General features: G+C 39.5%; 2 protein-coding genes across 3 annotated transcripts; one reads left to right on the plus strand and one right to left on the minus strand.

Moving 5' to 3' along the window:
• Positions 1-6: 6 nt before the first annotated feature.
• LOC127983405 (putative tripartite motif-containing protein 61) lies at positions 7-1,253 on the minus strand (the record flags this gene model as incomplete). Its single annotated transcript, XM_052585585.1, has 2 exons — positions 878-1,253; positions 7-90 (listed from the first exon to the last, which is right to left on the minus strand). Coding segments are annotated over exons 1-2 (423 nt in total), but the record flags the coding sequence as incomplete, so codon positions are not given.
• A 1,094-nt stretch (positions 1,254-2,347) lies between these two features.
• Positions 2,348-11,575, plus strand: LOC127983406 (NAD-dependent protein deacylase sirtuin-5, mitochondrial). 2 transcript variants are annotated; one of them, XM_052585588.1, is made up of 11 exons: positions 2,348-2,725; positions 4,781-4,916; positions 5,020-5,093; positions 5,178-5,311; positions 6,204-6,275; positions 7,759-7,912; positions 8,113-8,200; positions 8,304-8,357; positions 9,365-9,488; positions 10,223-10,338; positions 10,574-11,575. In XM_052585588.1, exons 3-11 carry the CDS (start codon positions 5,075-5,077, stop codon positions 10,644-10,646), a joined length of 834 nt encoding a protein of 277 aa, XP_052441548.1. In that variant the 5' UTR covers positions 2,348-2,725; positions 4,781-4,916; positions 5,020-5,074; the 3' UTR covers positions 10,647-11,575. The 2 variants fall into 2 exon arrangements, with proteins under 2 accessions (XP_052441548.1, XP_052441547.1); XM_052585587.1 differs by lacking the exons at positions 2,348-2,725; positions 4,781-4,916 and having other exon boundaries at positions 4,994-5,093.
• Positions 11,576-24,367: the final 12,792 nt, after the last annotated feature.

Consider the following 24,367-nt stretch of genomic DNA (forward strand, 5'->3'; position numbering starts at 1 on the left):
AGAGAGGACGGCGTGACTCAGATCCCGTAGCTCTGTCTCGCGCTCCTTTATGACCTGCTGGCATCTCCTCTGTGACTGCTTAAGCTCTTGCTGCAGACATGAGGATAAATACATGAAGAATTGTTTAACAACAAAAAGAAATCCAGCAGCACATGTGATGGGAAACATACCAACATGTTTTGGGTTTCAAACCTTGATCAGGATCAACCCGGGTTTTTTTTTTTTTTTCTTCATTAAAAGTACTACTAGACCCCTCCTCCCCCCCTCCCCCCAAGTTGATTTAGTCCACAGCCCTTGTGATCCATAAAGTACCAGTTTTACTATTACTATTTTATTTGTTCAATATTTCTTTTGTGGTGAGCATGTTCTTCTGATTAAAATCAATTTTGATATTTTTTGAGACATAAAGTTAAAAATCAGCCAAAAAGCCTGACACATATTATTTTTTATATTAGAATTATCATTCATTAGGGAAAAAGCAGTGATGTCATTGTGTGACATCCCCCAAAAGTACTGATGCTTAGAAATTAATCACTGATCATATTTAGAAAAAAAAAAGAAACCCTAAACAATACATTTACCTATATATTCAAGGATTTTTACTGTAATATAATAACGCACACACATCTATTTGATCAATTTAATAATGGTTTATTGATTTAAAACTTAATTTATGAAATGTATAATGTACGTGTGACATTATTTGTGCAAAGACAAATCCTACTTAGTTTGACATTTTGTTATATAACGCAATTTTATTCATACACTTGAGCCTCAACATACAGAAATGAACTGACCTTTCAGTGACTTGTTTATTAAAGCTCTTGCTGTGCTTGGTTATTATGACGTTTACCATCAGAAGAGAAGTCAGACACACCTGACAGAACATGACGAGGTCCTGCTTTTCTTTTCCAATGACCTCATCGGTCTCAGCTGCAGGGATGGTGGATGAACGCGTTCCAGTCTGTCTCAGCTTCTCAACAACTTCAGCAAACAGGGTGTTTTTGTTGAGCGCCGGTCTCGGGGAGAAGGTCTGTCTGCACTCTGGACAGCTGCACAACTTCTTCTGGCTCTTCTGCTCCCAGTAGCTCTTGATGCACTCCATACAGTAGTTGTGTCCACAAGGAATGGTCACGGGGTCCCGCAGAAGGTCCATACAGATGGGACAGCTGAACTGCTCCTGGTTGACGAAAACACCAGCTTCTTCCTCTGCCATCGTTTACAGTGAGGGTAAAAACAAACTGTAAAGCTGCTTTGTGGAGAGAGAGAGAGAGAGAGTATGACGTTTGCTTGTGCCTCCCACTATTGTCTGTTTATGAGGTTGTAAAGGGAGGAGTCCGTCGTCGTGTACAGTCTGTGTCACTCTGGTCATGTTTCAAAGGAGTCACATGCTTCATTAAGTCACTAAATCTTTGCTGTTGTTGTTTTGTAATTAATATTTTCATGTTTACCTCAGAAAAGTGATTCATCATAGCTTCGAGTAGGCTAGCTAAGCTTCTGGAAAGATCAACCCCAGGGATGATGATGATGTTGGTTGTTCCAGTGCATGTCTGTTCATGCCCAATGGATGAATGCATGCATAATTACATGTTTCATAAGATGTTTCTGTGTAATTTGTTTTTAGCACTTTGGGAGACAAGGAGGGAGTGGATATTTGTAATGTAATATGTGCACAAACATAAAGGGTGTGTGTAAATAAATTATGCAACAATAAAATAAAATAGCAAATATCACCATCACAATAAACTGCGATTAATAATTTGACAGCACTAACTGTTATGATTATAATTAGGTAATTATAAGAAGAGACAGTACATGGAGACAGTACATCCAAAATTGTATTCACTGCATTTCAAATTAATTTTAAATGACTTTCCAGGCTATCAATAAAACTAGTCTTTTTTTTTCTACATAGTTCTGCTGTATTTAGCCGTATTTGTAATTGTGATACATCCACTGACAGTATTATGTTCTCCACGCTAGAGGTCGCTCTTTCCATAACCGGACCAGTCTTCAACAGCAGCGTGTTCTTCTGAAAAACAGAATGAAATATTACCTTTTTAATGGGCGGGTTTAGTGGCTCAGATGTTTTCTCTTATTGGTCAAGTACTATGAGTCTAAATAATAATTGTCTTATTTAAAACTGCACCCTTTTAATATCAATTAATTGGCTATTAAAGTTTATTAGTGCCATTTTTCAGCTGCGAATTATTGTCCAGGCCGACGCTGAGGAAGCGCAAAGACTCGTGAAGCGTGTTACTTTTCTCATCAATGTTTAGGATGCACCATTCACAGTCGAATGTGATTACTGGATAATATTTTTTTAAGTGTGATTTTATAGAAATTATTGTGGTGAGTTAGTCTGTTCGTTTCTCAGATAACAATCCTTGAAATTAATTTATTTAATATTTTATACTTTATGGTGCACAAATATAATCAGTAACTCAAAATGCGATCAAAGATTTGGATGTGAGTCAATGGACGCTTGAGTTTTCTGAGCCACCAAACGCCCCTCAGAGGCGTCTAATATGAAAGTTAACAGGAACTTTTGTTGTTTCACGGTTTGTGTTGTGCGTGCAATATTTCCTCGAAGCCGAGGGTAGTGCACCCTCTCTTCCACTGGCTCATGACAGCAACTGAGTAGATGTAATACATATTTCATCTTCAGTTCTGCTGGACTAAATCTACACAATCTGTGTGATAGAAGTCTGCAAAACACACGCAAGTAGCTGTTACTTTCCTTTCATTCTGTTAGACAGCTGTGTGTTCATAGTCATCAGCATGTATTGCACATGTAACATTACTGCTGCTTTGTTTACCATGTTTGACCTATCAAGTGTTTTTCTGAGAGCAGGGAACTATAGTGCATGTGAGCTGTGGTCATGGTCCTTCAAGGCCCACATATGTTTATTAAAGTTTGACTTTATTGCACCTCAGTACTGTCCTCTTTTCATGTTCCTGCAATAGTGCCATGAGTCTTGTGCAGGAGGGTCAGACTCATTCCTCTTATGTGGTTAAATAAAAAAGAAAAATAATAATAAAAATTAATATGGTTGTGTAGTTTTATTAGTAACTACATCAAATAAAGGGGTGCACCACCATACCAGATATTCAGAAATATGTGCAGGTCAAGCAGGCACTTATTAGTATTTTTAACTCGATTTTATTAATTAAATTGATTATTTACACATTGGCAAAAAAAAAAAAAAAAAAAAAAAAAAAAAATGAGGCTACTAATTAATAAAGAAATAAACATGGTTCTTAACAGAATGGATATAAAGCTTATATTGGGGTGTCTAAGTTAAGTAACGCAAACAAGTTTATTTCATTTTAATGACGCTATTACAAGTTCAACCATAATTAATCAAACATTTTTAAAAAATATTTCTGGTTTGAAACAGCTTTGTAGCTTCGAGATTTAAAATTCACTCATACTGTAAGTTCATTGTTAAAAAACAAATGTAAATAAAACGTATAAAATGTATTGAGGACATGGAAACTTAATGCACAGCAGCAATGACCCATGAGTCAGATTTTATGTTCAGTCATTTCCTTAAGTGTATATGTAGAAGTCGTTAAAAAAAAATCCCAAATGTGGTGTTTTATTTTTTTTCATATTTGTGGATTGCATTTAAATGAGTTTTATGAAACTTTTAATTTAAAATGTTACATTTAAAGGGACACTGAGTAGGAATTACTCCCATCTAGTGGTGAAATTGTATTTTGCATTCAAACTAATTTTGCTCTCCAGCGCCTCGCTTTTTCAAATGCGCGTTGCATCTACGGTAGGCGATATGTACCAAAAAGCTTTGACAGGATGTCTTCTAATAGCACTTCGTCGAGTTTTCCTTCAGGTGAACAGGTGTGTTATTTCAAACAAACTGCAACATGACAACTAACAAACGAATGTTACAGTATGAATTACTGACTGTGGAAAACATGAAATATTGTAATTAGTAGTTATGTCTAATTTATTCGTTATATTTTCTGAATTATATGCATTGTTAGATATAAAAAAAATATTATAATATAGACTGTAACACTGACTTAACGTTACCTGTCGAGAAGAAAACTGGCCACTTCAGCGTCTCTTTTGAAATCTTTATCAAGCATTAGCTCTTTCCACCTAGAAAAAGCTTCCCCGACATTAACTCTTGTTTTCTGTAATCTACGGTCACGTTTCCTTTTACGTTCTATTTTTGACTGTTTTTGCGACGATGTTTTCTTCTCCTGTGGCGCGGCATATGTATGGTCCATAATAAGAATGCAATCCAGACTTTTAAACTTGCCGGTGTAGTTTCAAGCGCCTCTCACTGCTTTGCACCTGCGTTTCTGGCTCTGACCGAAAACGCGCTGTGGAAACGCGTTGGCTTAGTACTTTTTGTCCCTCTCTGCTATTATAGTTTAGTTTTGCAAGATGGCGGAACTACATGGAAGCCTCCGTCAACCTACCCGTCCCATGTATATAAAGATAATAAATTCTTCATTTACAAGGATTAGTTTAAACATTGGCATAGGTATTTGTACACCATTGAGGGCATATTTATGAATAAAAATATTGATTTTAGATAATAAAATACCTAAAAAGTTACTTATTGTCCCTTTAACAATGTAGTACATCTTTTAAAATGTATTTAAATAAATATATACATATACTTTATATATATATATAAATAGTATTTTTCTTTTCTTTTCTTCCTTCTTTAAAAAAAAAAGCTGCACAAAGGAGTTTTTTATATTAAGCCAATACAGTTTTAATGCTTTGTGTGATTATGAATAGAAGAAGGAAATCATTCCAGAATTCCCAACCTGTCAGACTACTTCCTGGACACGCCTCCTTTTCTAGCAAAGGAACATCTCCGAACAGAAAGAGGAAGTGCTTTAATCTCATTCTCTGATTCTGTGTGTGTCTGCTGGTGAGTACGTTGCATTTCAGGTTGTTTATATGGATATTTCTGATTTTCTTGCTGTGCAGAGTGACATTTAACTCTGAATGATTGTGTGGCATTTGACGTGTAGGGGGCTGACCTCTCACCTCTGTGCGACAGTCAGACAGAACTGGAGCGCTCCAAAGATGGCTAGACCAAGCTCAGGTAAGACCGTCTTCACTGTGTATGTATGGCAGCGGATGGCCTGTGAATTAAGTGGTTTGCATTGTAATTTGTTTCATTTTGCAGATTTAACAGAGTTTCGTGAGGATTTTGCTAAAGCCAAGCACATTGCTATCATTACGGGGGCTGGAGTGAGTGCAGAGAGTGGAGTCCCAACCTTTAGAGGACAGGGGGGCTACTGGAGGAAATGGCAGGCACAGGTATTGTAAACACATGACACAATTTTTACTATCTGATCTTAGTTTCAGTAAAGGATTTATACCAAGGTTTTTAAAACTTTGTAATTCTAGGACTCGAATCCCTTTGTGATGGTCCTTTCTATTGATAAATAAAGGCAGAATGTGAATGTGCATTACATTAATATCTTAATGTTAATTTTGACCAATTTTTCACAGACCTCTTTGAAAACCCCTGACTTATGTAGTACTTTGCAGAGCATAACAGCATATGAGCAAAGTGACTACAAGGCGATATACTGCTCTAATTGACAACATAACAACATAAAAAGTCTAAATACACTTCTAAATGAAGAGGCGAGTCTTTGTCTTTCTTGGCTGTGAAAAACACCCCACTGAAAAAGTAGTGGCATAGTTACAGCAGGGTACCAGTTGTATATTATACTGCATGACTTTTCTTTAATTTATGATTCAGAAATATATACAAATGGGCCTGTAAAACATAGTTTACATTTTGCATTGTAAATAATGACTGTAAACATTCAACATCTATTGTATTTGACAGCTCTGACCAAATTTGTCAGGCTACTTGTAACAGTGGATATGAATGCTGTGGTCACACCACGTGTGTAAGCAAGCAAAGATTAATAATAATAATCGTTTTAATATATTAATATGAAATATTAAAATTAACAATTTATTTAAAGTTTAATCATATGAAAATGTAACAATTGTTTTACAACGGATCGTTGATGTTTTATTTTTTTTAGTGCTGCACAACAGAACATATAGAGATACTTTTATTCTAAATAGTACTCTTAAACTTTTTTGTCATAATTCAAGCTTTTAGTTTCACATCACATGTACATAAGGAAACATTAACAGGAGGCTCTCTTTTCTCCTCTTTGTCTTTCAGGATTTGGCAACCCCTGAAGCTTTCTCTCGAGATCCTTCTTTAGTTTGGGAGTTTTACCATTACAGGCGTGAGGTGGGTCACACATTACTGACTGAATGGTTACCAATGTCATAATGCCATTTGTTTCTTTCAGTGATCAATTCACTGTAAAAGTATATTATAAATGCCTCTAATGGTATGTTAATACTTAATGAGACTACTACTACTTTTCTTCTACTACTACCTTTTCTTCATGTTTTGCATCCTTAGAATTGCAGTATGAAATCTGAAAGAACGTCTGAAATTCACATTGCATCCCAGGGTTACTCAATAGTAGTAGATTGGTTATGAGATTCCTGTTTGCATTTTTTTTAAAAACTTTCTTTATTAATTTTGTGACAATACAATAAAAGTTTCAGTTGTAGGTACCGATATGAGAAAGAAAAATTGCACTATATTATAATATATCAAAACTGTCTCAAATATAATAATGCAATAAAATATAATAAAATATTTTGATTAAGACTAACTGAAAAAAAACGTAAGAAATAAAATGCAAATCATTTTAAAACTACTACATAAAACAAAATATGATTATTATTACATTTTGAAAAATTTACCAGCCACTTTCAACATCAAATGTTATTATATGTTTAAACCCTGGGGTTGCAGTCAAACAATTAAGAATAATTAAACAAAAAATTATGTTTGGTTGCATCCTAATAACCAGAGTTCGACCGATATTGGGTTTTTGACAGCCAATACCAATGCCGATTTCTTGAGGTGGGACAACCGATATGAAGCCGATGTAATATTTTTTTTATTAATATTTAATAAATCTTTTGACAATGGATTAAAAAAAGAAGTGTGTAAAATAAACATACTTTACATGACAAAGTATTTTTCACAAATACATAGATATTTAATAGAAATATGATTAAAAAAGAAGTAAACACTGTAACCAACAGGGCACTGAGTATTCTGGGAAGTTTGTGTGCATTGGGAATCATATTTTTCAAATAAAGCCAGGGTAACCCTTATTTTACATACAGCACACAGAGAAAATGTCATGAATATGAGAGTGGGCAAATGCATAGGGCAAGTGCAGCAGAATTGAAAATCAAAGTTCAAAGTTAAAAGCATTGAGTTTACACGGACCAGCCGTCACACAGAGATCACGCAATCGTGCTGGTCATGTGCACACTTCACAAGATCTCACTCCTGGATTCTACTAAGTTTGCAAGGTTTGTGAAATGAAATGTTCATTAGTCATTCAAAGGTTTGTTTAAATTATATAAATGTGGATTTGCTTAATGCTAATGGCAAACGAGAAAGTATTATAATATGTGCCTTTCTGTTACTGATAGGTCTAATACAAAGCAATTGGTATAATACTTTTTATATACATTAATTGCTTTAACCGATCTGATTATTAGACAGACTTCTATCCGCCTCGAACACATCGGCCAAGCAGAAAAACGTATTTGGCCGATGCCGATATTTGAAAAATGCAAAATATTTCGACCACTACTAATCTTAATTTATTTCATTTTTCATATTGTATGTAATTTTGTAGGTTATGCGCAGTAAGATGCCAAACCCAGCCCACCTGGCTATAGCGGAGTGTGAGTCCCGTCTCAGCAAACAGGGGCGCTCTGTTGTGATCATCACTCAGAACATCGATGAACTGCACCGTCGTGCTGGCTCCGAACATCTCTATGAAATCCACGGTGAGATAACAGCTACTCGACCCAGGACACCATTATAATACATCAATTACTGGTTGACATCTGATTAACAGAAATGAAATTAATTGGGCATCTATTTGGTAGTGGAGCTTTTGTACCGTCTTTCCATACAATCATACTTTCTAATTGAGGTTATTCCCGATCCGATTTGCGATTTCTCTCTCTTCTCTCTTTCTCTCAAGGTAGTCTATTTAAAACCCGCTGCATGAGCTGTGGAGAAGTCAAAGCCAACCACAAGAGTCCAATCTGTCCTGCTCTGGAGGGGAAAGGGTACAAGCTCATGCAAACACATCACTATTATTTCATCAAATATTTAAACCACAAGAGAATGCACTCTCTGTATCTGCTTTTCTCTTTCATTTTCAATTCTCAGAGAGCCTGACCCCAGTGCCAAGGATGCCAGGATACCAGTGGAGCACCTGCCTAGGTTTGTGAGTTTGGGTTTTGTTGCAGATCAGTGCTGTAGACTGTGATTAGTCAGAAGATGCAGTACATTGTAAAAGGGGGGCTGTTCCGCTACCAAATTTGCCTACATATTTAATATGTGCAAATCTTCAAAATGTTCTGCATGCTGTACTTCTGTGCAGATTTTTGTGCAGAATCAGATTTTAAAGCTGTTTAAACAAATTGCAAGGAACTGAGAACTACACTACACTGTTTGGGGTTTTAAAAGAAATGAATGCTTCTATTCAGATCAGAAGTGACCGTGAAGATGTTTACATTGTTATGAAAAAAATTAATAAATGCTGTTCTTTAAATAAAAATAAGAATAATTAATCAGAGAACCCGGAAAAATTATAAGTTTCCACAAAAATGTTAAGCAGCACAACTGTTTTCAACTTTGTTAATAATAAGAAATGTTTATTGAGCACCAGTTTTATGCTGTACGAACATCAGGATGATTTCTGAAGGATCATGTGACACTGAAGACTGGAGTAGTGACAGCGGAAAATTCAGCATTGCACCACAGGAGTAAATGACATGTTAAATACAGTATATAAAAAATAACAGTGATTTTAAATTGTCAAAATATTTCACAATATTACAGTTTTTACTGCATTTTAGATCAAATCAACTTTTTTTTTTATTATGTTGCATAAAAAAAAATGATGTCCTGCATTGGAACAAATATAATCAGATGCCGCTGGAATGCATACCTCTGGTTTGCTTTACTGTAAACATACTGTAAGGCTGCTTAATTTAGAGAGGTAGGAGGGTAGTCATGTAATACGAAATTGGGGGTGCTTTGGTGCAAAAAAAACCTTCAACAACCTTTATAACTGGACTTCATGGGGAAATAAAAAAAAAATATGTAAAGGTCAATACAGAAATAACTTGAGAATAGCAACACTTTTCTCCAGCAGTGGGCAGTATATATCCACGTGTTTAATATTTCATGTTCGAGATGTTAGTTTTTTTACTTTCTGATTATAGGTGTGACAGAAGTGGCTGTAATGGATTGCTGAGGCCTCATGTGGTTTGGTTCGGAGAGACTCTGGATTCAGATATCCTCACCGCTGTGGAGCAGGAGCTGGAAAAATGTGATCTCTGCTTAGTGGTGAGTGATACACTTAACAGAACCACGGAGCTGACTACCTAGAAAGGATTTTAAGAATAGGCCTATTTTAGAACTTAGGCTGCAGGCTGTTTATAATACCTTATTTTGATGAAATCCAAAATCCACATGATACCATGTTTTATTTTCAGATTACTAAAGTATTGAGTTGTTAGCTTAGCAACAGGCTTAAACCATATCCATTAGAATCAATTACCAGAGATCTGTTAGTAATTTTCATGATCCTTCAGCATGCAAAAAAAGAAAGGAAAGCTATCTTGCAGTTTATTAAGTGAGTCAGATGTTGATTTATTGACCGCTGTGAAGAATTTAGAGAATTAATTCAGTGAAAGACTCTTCAAACCAGTAATATGAATCGAACTACACTGGAGATGTACGTTTTTTTCGTGCAGCTCACAAGGTGCCCAGTCTTTTTATCACATCACATTCAATTCAGCCTGCAAAATTACATTTACAGTTCGAGTAAATGGGATTTATGTTTTTTACACAGTGGCCCTAGAGATCGAGCATTGCAGGAAATCCTGGCATAACAGCAACATCAATAATACTCTTACAATACTATAAAAAACGTATACTGGTTAACATATTTATACTGTTCTTAATGTGGGTTTGCAAGGTCTTTGACTAAAACCAACACAATATTGTCAATCCCTCATACAGATGCGTTTCACCTCCAACTGTATTCTGTGTTTGTCACATTGTTTTCTTGTCTCTAGGTGGGTACCTCCTCCATAGTTTACCCAGCAGCCATGTTTGCTCCTCAGGTGGCAGGAAGAGGAGTGCCTGTAGCTGAATTCAACATGGAGAGCACACCTGCTACTATGCGCTTTAAGTAAGACATACAAACACACAAACTATCACTTTACATGAGTCACAGTGATGCCTCTCAGTCAGCCCATTCAACAGGATAACGCATAGCTGCTCTATTGTGCACAAGCCTCCACATACGCACAGACTCTTAGTGACGTCCCTCGCTGTCGCATTTGAGCAAACACTGAACGCTACACTTCACAAAACAAATTGAACACCTGCGTGTGGTTTATTTGAGATGTGTTTCTCACCAACAGATATCACTTTGAGGGTCCTTGTGGTGTCACACTGCCTCCTGCCCTGGAACGCCACGAGAGCGAGGTTATTTAAGGAGAGAGAAGGCATGACCCATTTGTTCATGCCTACTGCATAGAGCACTTTAACAGAGCACATTGGATTGGTTCATGCCTTCATTGTTAGCGTGCTATGAAGATTTATTGTAAAGGCTGAAATTAAGTTTTAAATAGTGTCTTTTTGAGTGTTTGCTTGGCCTGTGCGTTTTGGGCAAGTTGTGTTTTTGGCATTGGATCTTAGTAGATTTGTTCCTGTTGATTCATTGGTAACTCATTTAAGTCGTGGAATACCTGGGAATTTAAAGATCGTAATTTCCAGACCCAGAAATGTCATAGAAGATAATAGTTTTAAAGAGTTATGGAAATTTCAATCGTGAGTAAGTTTTCAATATGATCAGTTCTGAAATATTTCATTGGCAAAAAAAAAAAAAAAAAAAAAACTGGCCTTAAAAATCATGAAAATTGATTGGTCAAATGTTGTGGGTACCCTGAACGTACATGTAGGACTAGACACTAATGCAGTATAATGATTTTGAATGAGCTGTGTCAGGATGAGCACAGACGGACACAATTAGTGTGGAATCAGGAGTTTTACTTGAAATAAAATAACAATAAAATAAAGTGTCCAAGGGGAATACTTAAAAACACATGAGTACATGAACAAGATTTATGACTGGTTTTTAAATTCTATTGTTAGTGTTGGGTTATTAAAGGGATAGTTCACCCAAAAAGGAAATCATTAATCACTCATCCTTCATCTCTTTCCAACCCTGTAAGACCTTTGTTCATCTTCAGAACACAAATTAAGATATTTTTGATGAAATCCGAGAGCTTTCTGGCCCTCCACAGACAGCAACACAGTGTCGTGATACTCTTGTGAATGCACATCTTAGGCTTAAACGGAGGAGAAGAAATTGATGCATGAAGTCATTATTTGTTTTCTTTGCACACACACACACACAAAAATTCTTCTAGATTCATAAAATCATACGGTTGAACCATTGGACTGTTTTAACAAAGTCCTTACTATGTTTCTGGGCCTTGAACTTGGTAGTTCTGTTGCTGTCTGTGGAGGGTCAGAAAGATTAATTGTGGAGGAAAAAAGCTCCAGGTTTGCTTTACTTCTTTGTATGGCTGCACAATTTGGCCAACAATAATCATTTTTTAATATATATATATATATATATATATATATATATATATATATATATATGACATTTAATCATAATTATGGTTTTATTATGATTGTAATATATATATATATATATATATATATATATATATATATATATATATATATATATATATATATATAATATTCTTATTGATTACCATTATTATGACTATTATTACTAAATAAAACTATTGTATTCAACTAAAGATATATATTTATTTTTTTAATATTTCACTTGTTTAATATTTCAATCATTTTTATTTTACTTTTTTTTGCCTTTATTTTAAAGTACATCAGTAAAATTACAATACTAACAATACAACAATACTTTATTATAGCGGAAGAATGCAGAGACTGGGAGCCCTAAAAAAGCCCTTTTGTTGATAAGTGCTTCTCATTACAAGTGTGGAAAGATGGTTGTCACATGTTGTGTTCCCAAATGCACAATACAAATGACCCAAACACGGAGCACAAAGTCATGCCGAGATGAGTTTGCTCTGAGACACTGAACACACTGAATCATGAGCTGCTTGTGTGTAAATGAACACAGTGCAGATTAAGTAATTTGATAATTATCCTACAGTAAGCCAGATTGCAATTTTATTTTGTTTTTCGCACAGCCCTAGTTTGTGTTTAAGGTTGACTGCGAAATTCGTCAGAGATCACTGTTTAAATTGTGCCACTTTTAGCCGGTGGTTGGCATATGTATGAGTGTTGTTTTTTGTTTGTCAAAGTCAATAGATGAGTTTGAGTGACTGTGTGTGTTTGTGTGCATGCACCCTGTGGCATCGGGTCACCTTGATTCTGTCTAGTCCTATGCCAGATTCCATGGTCCAGCTGGAAATCTCTCTCTCTCTCTCTCTCTCTCTCTCTTTCACTGTCATGACTTATACAACCAAGCAGCAGAAAAGCTACATTTTGTTTGACACCTCCTGGTCCAACTCGGGTATCCTGCTTACCTTCATATGTATACAGATTCATCCTTTCATGTTAACATGAGATTGTGGGATGATGCTGCATGAATCGCTTGATTTATCTGAATTACAAATATGCAAAAGAATGCACATTTGCTTCTAAGAAATTGAATGTGTCTTCACAGACTGACACTGTTACTAAAATGCTGTTTTGGTGTTTATATGTGTGAGATGGGGGTGGGGGGGTGGGTGGGATGGCTGTACGTCTGTGTTTGTAAATGATAAATGAGTGTGTAGTTTTGAGGTGTGTGTGTAACTGATCACTGTTGGTGTGTGTGCGTTGGGTCTCCTGGAGAGACTGTGGCTCATTAGTTTCTGAGGCGATGAGAGAGGTCTGCTCCAAAAATAACACACACCATTTCCTGTCCATTAAACCACAATTTCACACCAATCTGAGCTTAACGACGTACGCACGCGCATGCACAATAAATATCTCCCCTGACATACGCTTAGCCTCTAAAATCCTCTGAGACACACAACATCAATCCTACACACACATACACGCATGGTCCCATTAAATATCGATTTCACACCAATCTGAGTGTCTCCCCAGTCTGGGCTTGTCAGAGGACAGGGACAGAGAGATGCAGGGGAGGGAGCAGGAGGATAGGAATGGAGTGATGGAGAGGAGGAGGACACTAGTGGGACAGACGCTTGGTGTGATATGGATCATGTTGTGTTTGATGATGATAACTTTTTTGTTCCTTACTTTGACAATTTGTTGATAGCTATAATAAGAGAGCAAGTTTTTATTTTTATTTTATTTATGTAGATTTTGTATTAATTCCTGGATAACTTCTTAGAAAATATACACAGTTGCAGCAACTGGCAACCTCGAAATATCAGAAAATATGAAAATTGTCATTTTTAGGCCTGGAACGTAATTATTTAAAACTCATTTTAATTAATAAAAGACCACTGAAATTTCTACTGTGAATAATAATTGTATTACTGTTGTCGGCTCTAAAATATTTAATCGACTAGAAATAGTTGTGTGAGTGCAGTCTCTGTAACATGATTTTAAAGTTGGCATGAAATTGAAAGTAACCCTGGTTTTTTCTTAATATATGTAAATGATCTGGTTGAGATCCATCCATGCATTTATATTTATATACCTTTGCATATCTGTATGATATTTATATAAATGTCATGGCTTACTATTTTTGTGATTTGACCGACTTCTCTGCTGATGTATGCAAGGCTGTGCTAGTTAAGCCAGTTGCATTCATATCTGCCTCCATTACGATATGCAGTACTCACTTTTAACACTCCAGTCAATAGCTGATGGTTAAAATAAAGTTCCATCCTACTTTAAAAAAAAAAAAATATTTTCTGTTAATGTGTTTTGCTCAAACATAAGTCACATTATGGATGTGCAGTTGGGTTGCATGCCAGCTTCATTTGCCAAGCCATCACAAGCTGCTAAAAAATCATGACACAGTCATGAAAATTCATTGTTAATATGGTGTGGGAACTCTGAAAAAATGTCAAGAACTTAGTGTCCGTTAGTAAACCTAAAGTTGGGGAGGATTGGGATTGTTGTTGAAAATGCAAATAAAACTTTCTCCAGGGTTCATTGACCTACTTCTGTTGCAAGCAGGGTAACGCTGGGTTCACACTGCACGATTTTCAGTCATCAGATCTTTGCTTTTCTCACACAGCATGACAGTGTGGGGTTCCATTTTGTTGCTGTTGTGTGCACACTACACAATGGATCGGGGACAGGGGACAAACATTTATAGTTTCTCAATAGAAAGAATCACCAACATCTCTGCATTGTCTACATACTATGTTTCACAGTCAAACACATGCTTGATTTCATATGTAATGTAAGATCACGTGAGAGACATAAATATTTCTGTAAGAAATGGCAGCCTGCAAAAACCTTGCAATCCAAGTTGTCTCTACAATGATTTGCAATTAAAAATTAAACGAAGAAGAATATGAAGGAGTGAATGGTTGCTTGCAGAAGTCACGCGACTCACGCATGTGATGTTTTGTTGTAGATCTGACTCCTCCCTCTGAACCTTTCCTTGCCCTGTATCTTGTTATCTTATTGGCTGTAGGTCATCACTAATGTTATTTCCAGTCAAAAAGACATTTCACACTACAGAACTATGAGTCACTGACAGGTCCAGACTCCAGATATTTAGGGTGGCCACATACTTGAAGATTTTAAGGCCGATTTAAAGCCCGATTTACACACCCAAAGTCACATTCGATCTCATGGTTAAAACTCTTCATGCCTGTGGTCTCCCATGGTTTTAAAATTGGTTAAGATTTGAAAATCTAGTGTGTCCCAGGCCTTAGCATGCCAAATATCTCATGGGTGTCGGTGGTTTTCTCAGATTGTGTCTTTGATAATACACTGTGTGAGTGTCACTTGTGTGAACAAGCACCGATTTGCCTTCAGTTTTGGGTATAAATCATTGATTTCCACAAAACTGTTGGCGAGTGAACATTGGGGCTAAAATCGTGCAGTGTGAACCCTGCATAAGACCGAAGCATACCAGCCAAATACTGCCTCCTTCCCCTGCCCCCAGTAGGTTCTTTTTGCGGTGTCCACAAGCTTAAACTGGTGGTTCCTTGATTGAAGAGACCCTAAATCTTTTTTTTTCGGTTTCTATTGAATGACTCCATTCATTCTACTTGACGTGTAAGGAATGGCCAGTCAGTGTCCATTCGCTTAAGATGCCTTCCAAAAATTTAGCTGAAGATGCCTACTTCTGTTGGCAGTAAAGTGTGTACCCTGATCTGAGTGAATGTGATAGGGGCTCCCCAATGCTGGATGAGAAGAGTACAATGAGCAAATACAGTTTTCACACATCCAGAAAACTGGTGTCCTCTTGGCACTTAGAGGTAAAGCATGATCCTCCTGTTGACACTGACATTAATATGCCAATGTTTTCAAAGAAATGTGTCTTTATATTTCTCTTTTCTTGTCAGGGAATGTTGGGTAACAGTTTATAACCCTTTTTTGTATTTGTTTATTATATCACCAAGTTATTTGCAAAAGTTGCTGATAATCCTACAGGGGGATTTCGTAATAGTTGCACCAAAAGAGAAGCTGGCCATCTGGGTCATATCATTTTCATGCCAAGTAGGACATACAGGATCATGAGATTCCGCTTATAAATGCCATCACCTTTGACAGCATCCCCTTCAGGCTCTGGTCCTTCGCAATATTTTTAGAAGTTGCTTTCGGAGAGGAATTAGTTCTGGATTGAGGATGGCATAATCAAGGAGAACCGCAGTATATTCATAACCCTAGGTATACTTTCATTTCAGACCTACCTGGATCTAACCCAATACACATTAAGGGCACACTTATGATGAGTAGTGAAACCAAGGGTGCAGAAATTGTTTTATTGAAGCTTCTAGTCCTCACCATTGCAATCTTTGGCATCTATAGTGTTGCAAGCTTTAAGTTGTCCTCTGAGGGGGTGGGAGTGTGTCAACTCCATCAATCTTCTGGGGGGGAACCACCTACTGCTCTCACCATGCCTGAACATGACTAAATATAAAATAGACCATTTTTAGTTTAAAGTATAAAATCTTACCCTCATTTCAGCCTGACAGAATGCAGTGTTGTTCAAACATTTCCAAGCAGAGATGTCAGTTGGCCAATGTGTTTATTTAATGCAAAAGTAATGTACTGATGTACTTTTGAGAAAAAAAACAACAACTTATGCTTTAAGAAAGTGTGCTGTGTAGGAAATAAAGGGGATTGATTTTAAATATTTGGAGTTCTGAGTACAGCGCTGAAATTGAATGGTTTTTTTTAAGGTTTGGTTTTCACCAAGGGCGGTCTGGTGCATGTGGCTTCAGTATTATAGCAGGAGGGAGTCTCAACACTTTACTGTGATTCTCAGCTTGGGGTTGGTGAAACATGCAGTGATTTGAAAGCCTGGAAATCGAACAGATCTCTCAGTTACCCCTTTTTGTTTCAGCGGCCACTTGTGCTTTTAGGGGGCACAATTTTAAAATTCATCTCAGACTACTTTAAGTAGCCTATTATTAATTCAGTTATTTTTAACCATGTCATTTATCACAGGAATCTCTAGAAGTAACAGTTTTAACTAAAATTAATGTTTAATCATGTTTCATTTATTTGACAGATTATTTTGTATTGTAGTGTCAAGGGCATCATTTTTGAGAAGGATCTCATGCTTGTCATGTGATACACAGCACAAATAACACTACAAACCATCAACTTTTAACAATTAAAACCATTAAAAATGGTATTCTGCAGTGTGTTTTGGGACATATTCGTTTAGAATGTATTGGTTTTTAACAAGCCACCAATAGAAAGCAACCAATTACCAGTAGAGAAGAACAGGGTCCATTACAGTTTTCAGTAAAACCAATACAAGTCTCATTATAACCAGTAAAACCATTACACAATTTTTATTTTAAATATTCCCAAATATATCATGAAATATCTTGATTCTCAAATATGTGCAAGTAAATGCATTTTGCACCTTTATAGCTTATGTTAGTTCTCTATTAAAGTAGCCTAATGGTGTAATCTGTTAACTTTGCATAAAAAAACAACAACATCTTTTTACTTAAGTACCAGATATGGGTGTCATACCAGAAAATAGCTTTAATAGGACTGACTTTGTATTCAATGTGAATTTAATAAAAACATTTTAAGTTACTAATTAGCTTATAACACTTTCATTGTACAAAAAGAGAGCAAAGAACATTGATATTATCAAAGAACATTTTCACTTCAGTCCAGCGAATTGAAGCACTCTCGAAAACTCACATAATAATCTCTAAATTTGTTTACACTGTGAAATGAATATTTTACTTACATTCGTACTTTTTCACTTTTTTTTTTTTTTTTCTGATGAGAGAATTAGCCAGCCAGTGAGTGCAGTGACGAAACAGTGTGTTTCAGCGATGACTCATTTGAACACCTCTGATTGGTCCTTCCATTCATGAACTCAACATAATCATATCGGATTGGTTATAATGTGCAGTGCTTTAAAAACGTGTCTGTCTCTGGCTTTGTGCCTGCCAGCGAATGCAGATTTGAATTTGGCAGCTGGTGATGTTTTTATTTTTTTATATGTATAGTTTACAGGACAAACTGCACATTTCACCCAAAATAATTTGGTGTGATATGATTCCAAATTTAGGGAGGGGGGGAGGGCAAGCTTGATGACACTGCCCCCTCCCCCAAGAACCGCCCTGATATTAAGTCCTTTTCTGGTCATACCAGAGAAAGTAGGACGAAGATATATTTAGGACTATTAATGGGAGAAATACAAACCTAATCAGACACGGCGTGACCAAAAATGTGTCACACTGAAAGTGCAAATAGAGGTTGACCTTACAATCAATCACAAAAAAATCCAATCTGAGCATCTCTCTCTCTTTGCACACTCTCTAAAACCCCCTAAAGATAGTAAAGATAAGAGCATATACCTTGCATTTTCAAAAATTCTGTAATTCTTTAGCAGATTGGATGCTTTGTTGTATTTGTTATAAATCAGATGATTTGTGGCCCCACAAAACTAGTCATAAGGGTAAATTTTTCGAAATTTAGATTTTTAAATCATCTGAAAGCTGAATAAGATTTTGTTAGGATTTTGTTAGGATAGGACAATAAAATCTAAATATTGAGAAAATTGGCCTAAGAAGTTCTTAGTAATGTACATTACTTATGAAAAATCATATTTTAAGATATTTACAGTAGGAAATTTACAAAATATTTTTATGAAACATGATCTTTACTTAATATCTTAATGATTTTTATTTTTATTTTACAATGTATTTTTGGCTATTGCTACAAATATACCCTAGTGACTTAAGACTGGTTCTGTGCTCCAGGGTCAGTTTCTACTTTTATATTTAATACACAAGAGGAGCACTAATTCAATCTAATGCGAATTCAGTGAGAATGGGATTGACCATAGAAACCAATTGATACTACATTTTATCAAATACTTTTTTTTAAATTATTTTTAATTAATTTATTTTGTGGGTGTGTTTGGTTTGGGCAAAAGCATGTAAACTAAATAATATATATTTTTAATATATTTATAGTATTACTTGAAATGGAAGTATCTAACCTATTTTTCAAAATAGATTTCTACAGTGCAGGTTATCAGTGTCACACACCTGGACTCATTTAGTGTTTTTGCCCCTGTGACCCAGTTTCTGTCTTCCGTGTTTGGTTTGATTAGTTCCCAGGTGTTTCTATTCTATTCCTCATGTGTGTTAAGGTCCCTGTTAATTTAGTGATTCCATCCACCTGTATTTCCCTATTATCCTTTGTACTTAAACCTTTTCCTTTCAGTTCAGTTTCGTCGGGTCTCCTCACTTGCTACTAACTAACTCACATGCTACTTACGTGTGTCTTCCTCTGTGATCCATGTTTGGATAACTCCTATGTTGGAAAATAAAACCTTATTTCGTTTATCCTCGGCTCCGTGTTCCTTCCGGCAGCGTAAACTGTGACAGAAGACCCGACCCTAAAAAAGAAAGTATAAAACTGCGTGTTTTTCCCTCCGTTTTGCTTTCGTTTTTTCAGTCTTTTCTTTTCGTAGTTTCTATGGATCCCCTCTATCGCCCCGAATTCCTCATCCTCCTGCTGAAGCAGGAAGGATGTTCTCTCGAGGACCATACCAGATGGTTTCTTCTATTAGCTAATGCCACCAGCTACCCGGACGACGCGCTCTGCACCTTCTACAACACCAGCCTGAACTCCAAGTGCAGAGCGTTGTCACCTGAAGATGGTCCTCAGGAGGATTTCGCCGCATTCGTGGAGTGGACTCTGGCGAGAAATGGCTCACCTTTCACCGTCTGCCCGATAGAGGATCTCGCCAGTCCCACTCCCGATTCAGAGACCAGCCAGCCACCATCCCGCCACACGGAGCCAGAGCCCGCCGCAGAGCCCGAGCCATTCACCGACAGGGAGCCGGATCTCGAGAGCGCGACTGACCAGGTGTGTGAGCCGGCAACACCGTGCATCATGGGAGTCCTCGTTGAGATCGCGGGCGTGGAGGAAAGCCCTGCCCACACTCCTGCGACTGAGGGTGAGCTGTATGCAGTCTCTGAAGGTCATATGGAGCAAGTTCTGGATCTGATGGACTGGTCTATGGAGGTAATCCCTAATATTCCTGTTTCTCCGCTGGTTCCGTCCAGCCCTGACTCCCCTGTATACCCTCTCAGTCTCCCACTCCTACCTCCTCCAGTCATTTCCTCTGCTCCATTTCCGCTGGTTCCATCCAGCCATGAATTTTCTGTTTCTCCGCTGGTTCCGCCCAGCCCTGAGTTTTCTGTTTCTCCGCTGGTTCCGCCCAGCTCTGAGTTTTCTATTTCTCCGCTGGTTCCGTCCAGCCCTGAATTTTCTGTTTCTCCGCTGGTTCTGCCCAGCCCTGAGTTTTCTGTTTCTCCGCTGGTTCCACCCAGCTCTGAATCTTCTGTGTCTCCGCTGGTTCCGCCCAGCTCTGAATCTTCTGTGTCACCGCTGGTTCCGCCCAGCCCTGAATCTTCTGTCTCTCCGCTGGTTCCGCCCAGCCCTGAATCTTCTGTCTCTCCGCTGGTTCCGCCCAGCCCTGGATCTTCTGTCTCTCCGCTGGTTCCGCCCAGCCCTGGATCTTCTGTCTCTCCGCTGGTTCCGCCCAGCTTTGAATCTTCTGTGTGTCCGCTGGTTCCGCCCAGCTTTGAATCTTCTGTGTGTCCGCTGGTTCCGCCCAGCTCTGAATCTTCTGTCTCTCCGCTGGTTCCGCCCAGCTCTGAATCTTCTGTGTCTCCGCTGGTTCCGCCCAGCTCTGAATCTTCTGTGTCTCCGCTGGTTCCGCCCAGCTCTGAATCTTCTGTATCTCCTGTGTTCCCTCCCGGCCTCCCTCTCCCACCTCCTCCAGGACCTGCTGGTCCCTCTGCTCCACTTTCGCTGGTTCTGTCCAACCCTGATCCTCCTGTCCTTCCTGCCATCCTTCTCCTCTCTCCTCCTCCTAGACCAGCCAGTTCCTCGTCATCCCTGCTGGTGCCAGTCAGTCCCGCAGCTCACCCTCAGTCCGCGCCATCGGGGCGCGATGGTTCGCCGCTGGACTGCCAGTCTCCAGCTCCGCCTTGGCGCGTTAAGGCCCTGTATCCGCCTCCAGCCTCCGAGCCCTGGACTCCTCCTCGGTCCTTCGACCCAGCGGCTCCGCCTTGGCTCTTAGCTCCCTCGTCTCCACCGTGGCCTGTCATCCCACCTGCTCCACCGGGCTCCCTCGTCCCTCCGGCTCCACCTTGGTCAGTCGTCGACCATCCGCCGCCTCGGGACTCCACTCCTCCGGTTCCACCTCGTCATTCCATCCCTCCGGCTCTGTCAGGCTCCTCCTTCCCTCCGGTTCCACCTCCATCCTCGGTCACTCCGGTTCCACATCGGTCTGCCAGGACCCCGCCTCCGCCTTGGTCGCCTGAGCCTTCTGCTCCACCTAGGCCCTCCGGAACCTCGACGTCACCCTGGCTCTGCGGCTGTGCTGCTCCATCTTGGGCTCCTCACCCACCGGTGCAGTCTCCGCCTGTCGGCCCCCTGGTGTCGTCGACCCCTCCTTCACCATGGCTCCTCCCGCCGTCGACTCCACCTTGGATCTCCGTCCTGGCTGGTCTCTGGTAGACCATCTGGCTCCTGTCTCCTCCCTGGCTCCTTCCTCCGTGGTCCCTGTCTGCTGGCCCCCTCCTGGGAGTCCGTCCTCCACCGGAACCTCCTCCCAAGTTCCCACCCACGCCTCCCTCGGTTGTTTCTAAGGTGCGAGGACGCACCTACCGGGAGGGGGGAGTACTGTCACACACCTGGACTCATTTAGTGTTTTTGCCCCTGTGACCCAGTTTCTGTCTTCCGTGTTTGGTTTGATTAGTTCCCAGGTGTTTCTATTCTATTCCTCATGTGTGTTAAGGTCCCTGTTAATTTAGTGATTCCATCCACCTGTATTTCCCTATTATCCTTTGTACTTAAACCTTTTCCTTTCAGTTCAGTTTCGTCGGGTCTCCTCACTTGCTACTAACTAACTCACATGCTACTTACGTGTGTCTTCCTCTGTGATCCATGTTTGGATAACTCCTATGTTGGAAAATAAAACCTTATTTCGTTTATCCTCGGCTCCGTGTTCCTTCCGGCAGCGTAAACTGTGACAGAAGACCCGACCCTAAAAAAGAAAGTATAAAACTGCGTGTTTTTCCCTCCGTTTTGCTTTCGTTTTTTCAGTCTTTTCTTTTCGTAGTTTCTATGGATCCCCTCTATCGCCCCGAATTCCTCATCCTCCTGCTGAAGCAGGAAGGATGTTCTCTCGAGGACCATACCAGACGGTTTCTTCTATTAGCTAATGCCACCAGCTACCCGGACGACGCGCTCTGCACCTTCTACAACACCAGCCTGAACTCCAAGTGCAGAGCGTTGTCGCCCGAAGATGGTCCTCGGGAGGATTTCGCCGCATTCGTGGAGTGGACTCTGGCGAGAAATGGCTCACCTTTCACCGTCTGCCCGATAGAGGATCTCACCAGTCCCACTCCCGACTCAGAGACCAGCCAGCCACCATCCCGCCACACGGAGCCAGAGCCCGCCGCAGAGCCCGAGCCATTCACCGACAGGGAGCCGGATCTCGAGAGCGCGACTGACCAGGTGTGTGAGCCGGCAACACCGTGCATCGGTTCCGCCCAGCTCTGAGTTTTCTTTTTCTCCGCTGGTTCCGCCCAGCCCTGAATTTTCTGTTTCTCCGCTGGTTCCGCCCAGCCCTGAGTTTTCTGTTTCTCCGCTGGTTCCACCCAGCTCTGAATCTTCTGTGTCTCCGCTGGTTCCGCCCAGCTCTGAATCTTCTGTGTCACCGCTGGTTCCGCCCAGCCCTGAATCTTCTGTCTCTCCGCTGGTTCCGCCCAGCCCTGAATCTTCTGTCTCTCCGCTGGTTCCGCCCAGCCCTGGATCTTCTGTCTCTCCGCTGGTTCCGCCCAGCCCTGGATCTTCTGTCTCTCCGCTGGTTCCGCCCAGCTTTGAATCTTCTGTGTGTCCGCTGGTTCCGCCCAGCTTTGAATCTTCTGTGTGTCCGCTGGTTCCGCCCAGCTCTGAATCTTCTGTCTCTCCGCTGGTTCCGCCCAGCTCTGAATCTTCTGTGTCTCCGCTGGTTCTGCCCAGCTCTGAATCTTCTGTGTCTCCGCTGGTTCCGCCCAGCTCTGAATCTTCTGTATCTCCTGTGTTCCCTCCCGGCTTCCCTCTCCCACCTCCTCCAGGACCTGCTGGTCCCTCTGCTCCACTTTCGCTGGTTCTGTCCAACCCTGATCCTCCTGTCCTTCCTGTGACAATCAGAAGTTTCTTTTAGGTTCATCCTTTGATGTGTTTTGGGGAGTTAGCTCCTGCATTCTAACAAAGAGTCTCTCATTATCACTTTTTTCTTACAATAGAGACAGAATATTTAGATATGAGTGAGGAATCAGTCTTTGGAAGAACTAAAGCAGTAACAATCTATAGTTCTTGTATAAACCATAATCCTACACAAGAGAGAAGTGAGGTTATGGTTGAAGACATGAAGAGAGCATGCGAAATTCTCTCACAGCTCTGGAGGGAAAGGGCAGGGGGTGAGAGTGAGAGAGTGTGGGACTGATATAAAACATTGTCGACATGAGGGGTCACAGTGACTGGAGGGGAGGGGCAGCTTCTAGTAAACACAAGTTTGCCAGCTTTCTGTGTAGCAGAGAATTGATAGACAATGAAACGCTGGATGATATTTGTGAATACTGGATAATTGAGCAGTTTGTTCGCATTTTAGGACTGACAAGTTATATAGACTGATTTTGCACCATTTATGATCATAGCATATATATATGTGCATGTAAATAAAAGCCTGCATATTACCTCCTTTTGTTCACTACTTAGACAATGAGACTGATCTCACTTCTTCTGACATGGTTATATAAAATGAGTAATCTGTTCAGTCAGACAGTCAAATCGCATATTGAGCTGATAGCATAAGCTAATATGGGTTGGGGGGAAAAATGGATATTTTTAGCCTAGAATGATCAAAATGTGTCCTGATCTTAGTCTGGGGGAGAAAAAAAATGCAACAGCTCGTTCAGGCTTTTGCAAACTGACAGAGAAACCCAGCCCACTGGCAACACTTCCAATGAGCCATGGACTGAGCGTCACCCTATATTACATTTAAATTTACATTCATGTTCTTTACAGAACTGATTTGCAAGAAAATTTAAGTCACATAGCTAAGACTGCAATAACGGCAATGCCACATTACTGCAAGTTTGTATGCCTTGTAAATGCTTTATACCTTACAACTGGAACTTTAAACTTAAATGTATTTCTCATAATCATGAATCTGTTTATCGTTATTGCACCTTTATATCTTTATATACTATGTGTGACTTTAAAGTAACCTATTATGGGTTATGAAAGATTCATATTTTGGTTTTTGGAGTCCCCAACAACAGGTTGACATGCACGCAAGGTTAAAAAACACCTCTAATTTTCTTATAATATGCATATATTTTTTTTAACCTTACTTGCTCAATGGCTGCATCCGAAAACTTAGGCAGCTGACTTGCTACTTCGCTGCCGTATGAGGCAATGACCATGAAGGCTCCTCATGAAACTGATTTTGGACAGAC

The sequence above is a fragment of the Carassius gibelio genome, chromosome B20 (genome assembly GCF_023724105.1).
Source record: "Carassius gibelio isolate Cgi1373 ecotype wild population from Czech Republic chromosome B20, carGib1.2-hapl.c, whole genome shotgun sequence".
NCBI classification, from domain to species: domain Eukaryota; kingdom Metazoa; phylum Chordata; class Actinopteri; order Cypriniformes; family Cyprinidae; genus Carassius; species Carassius gibelio.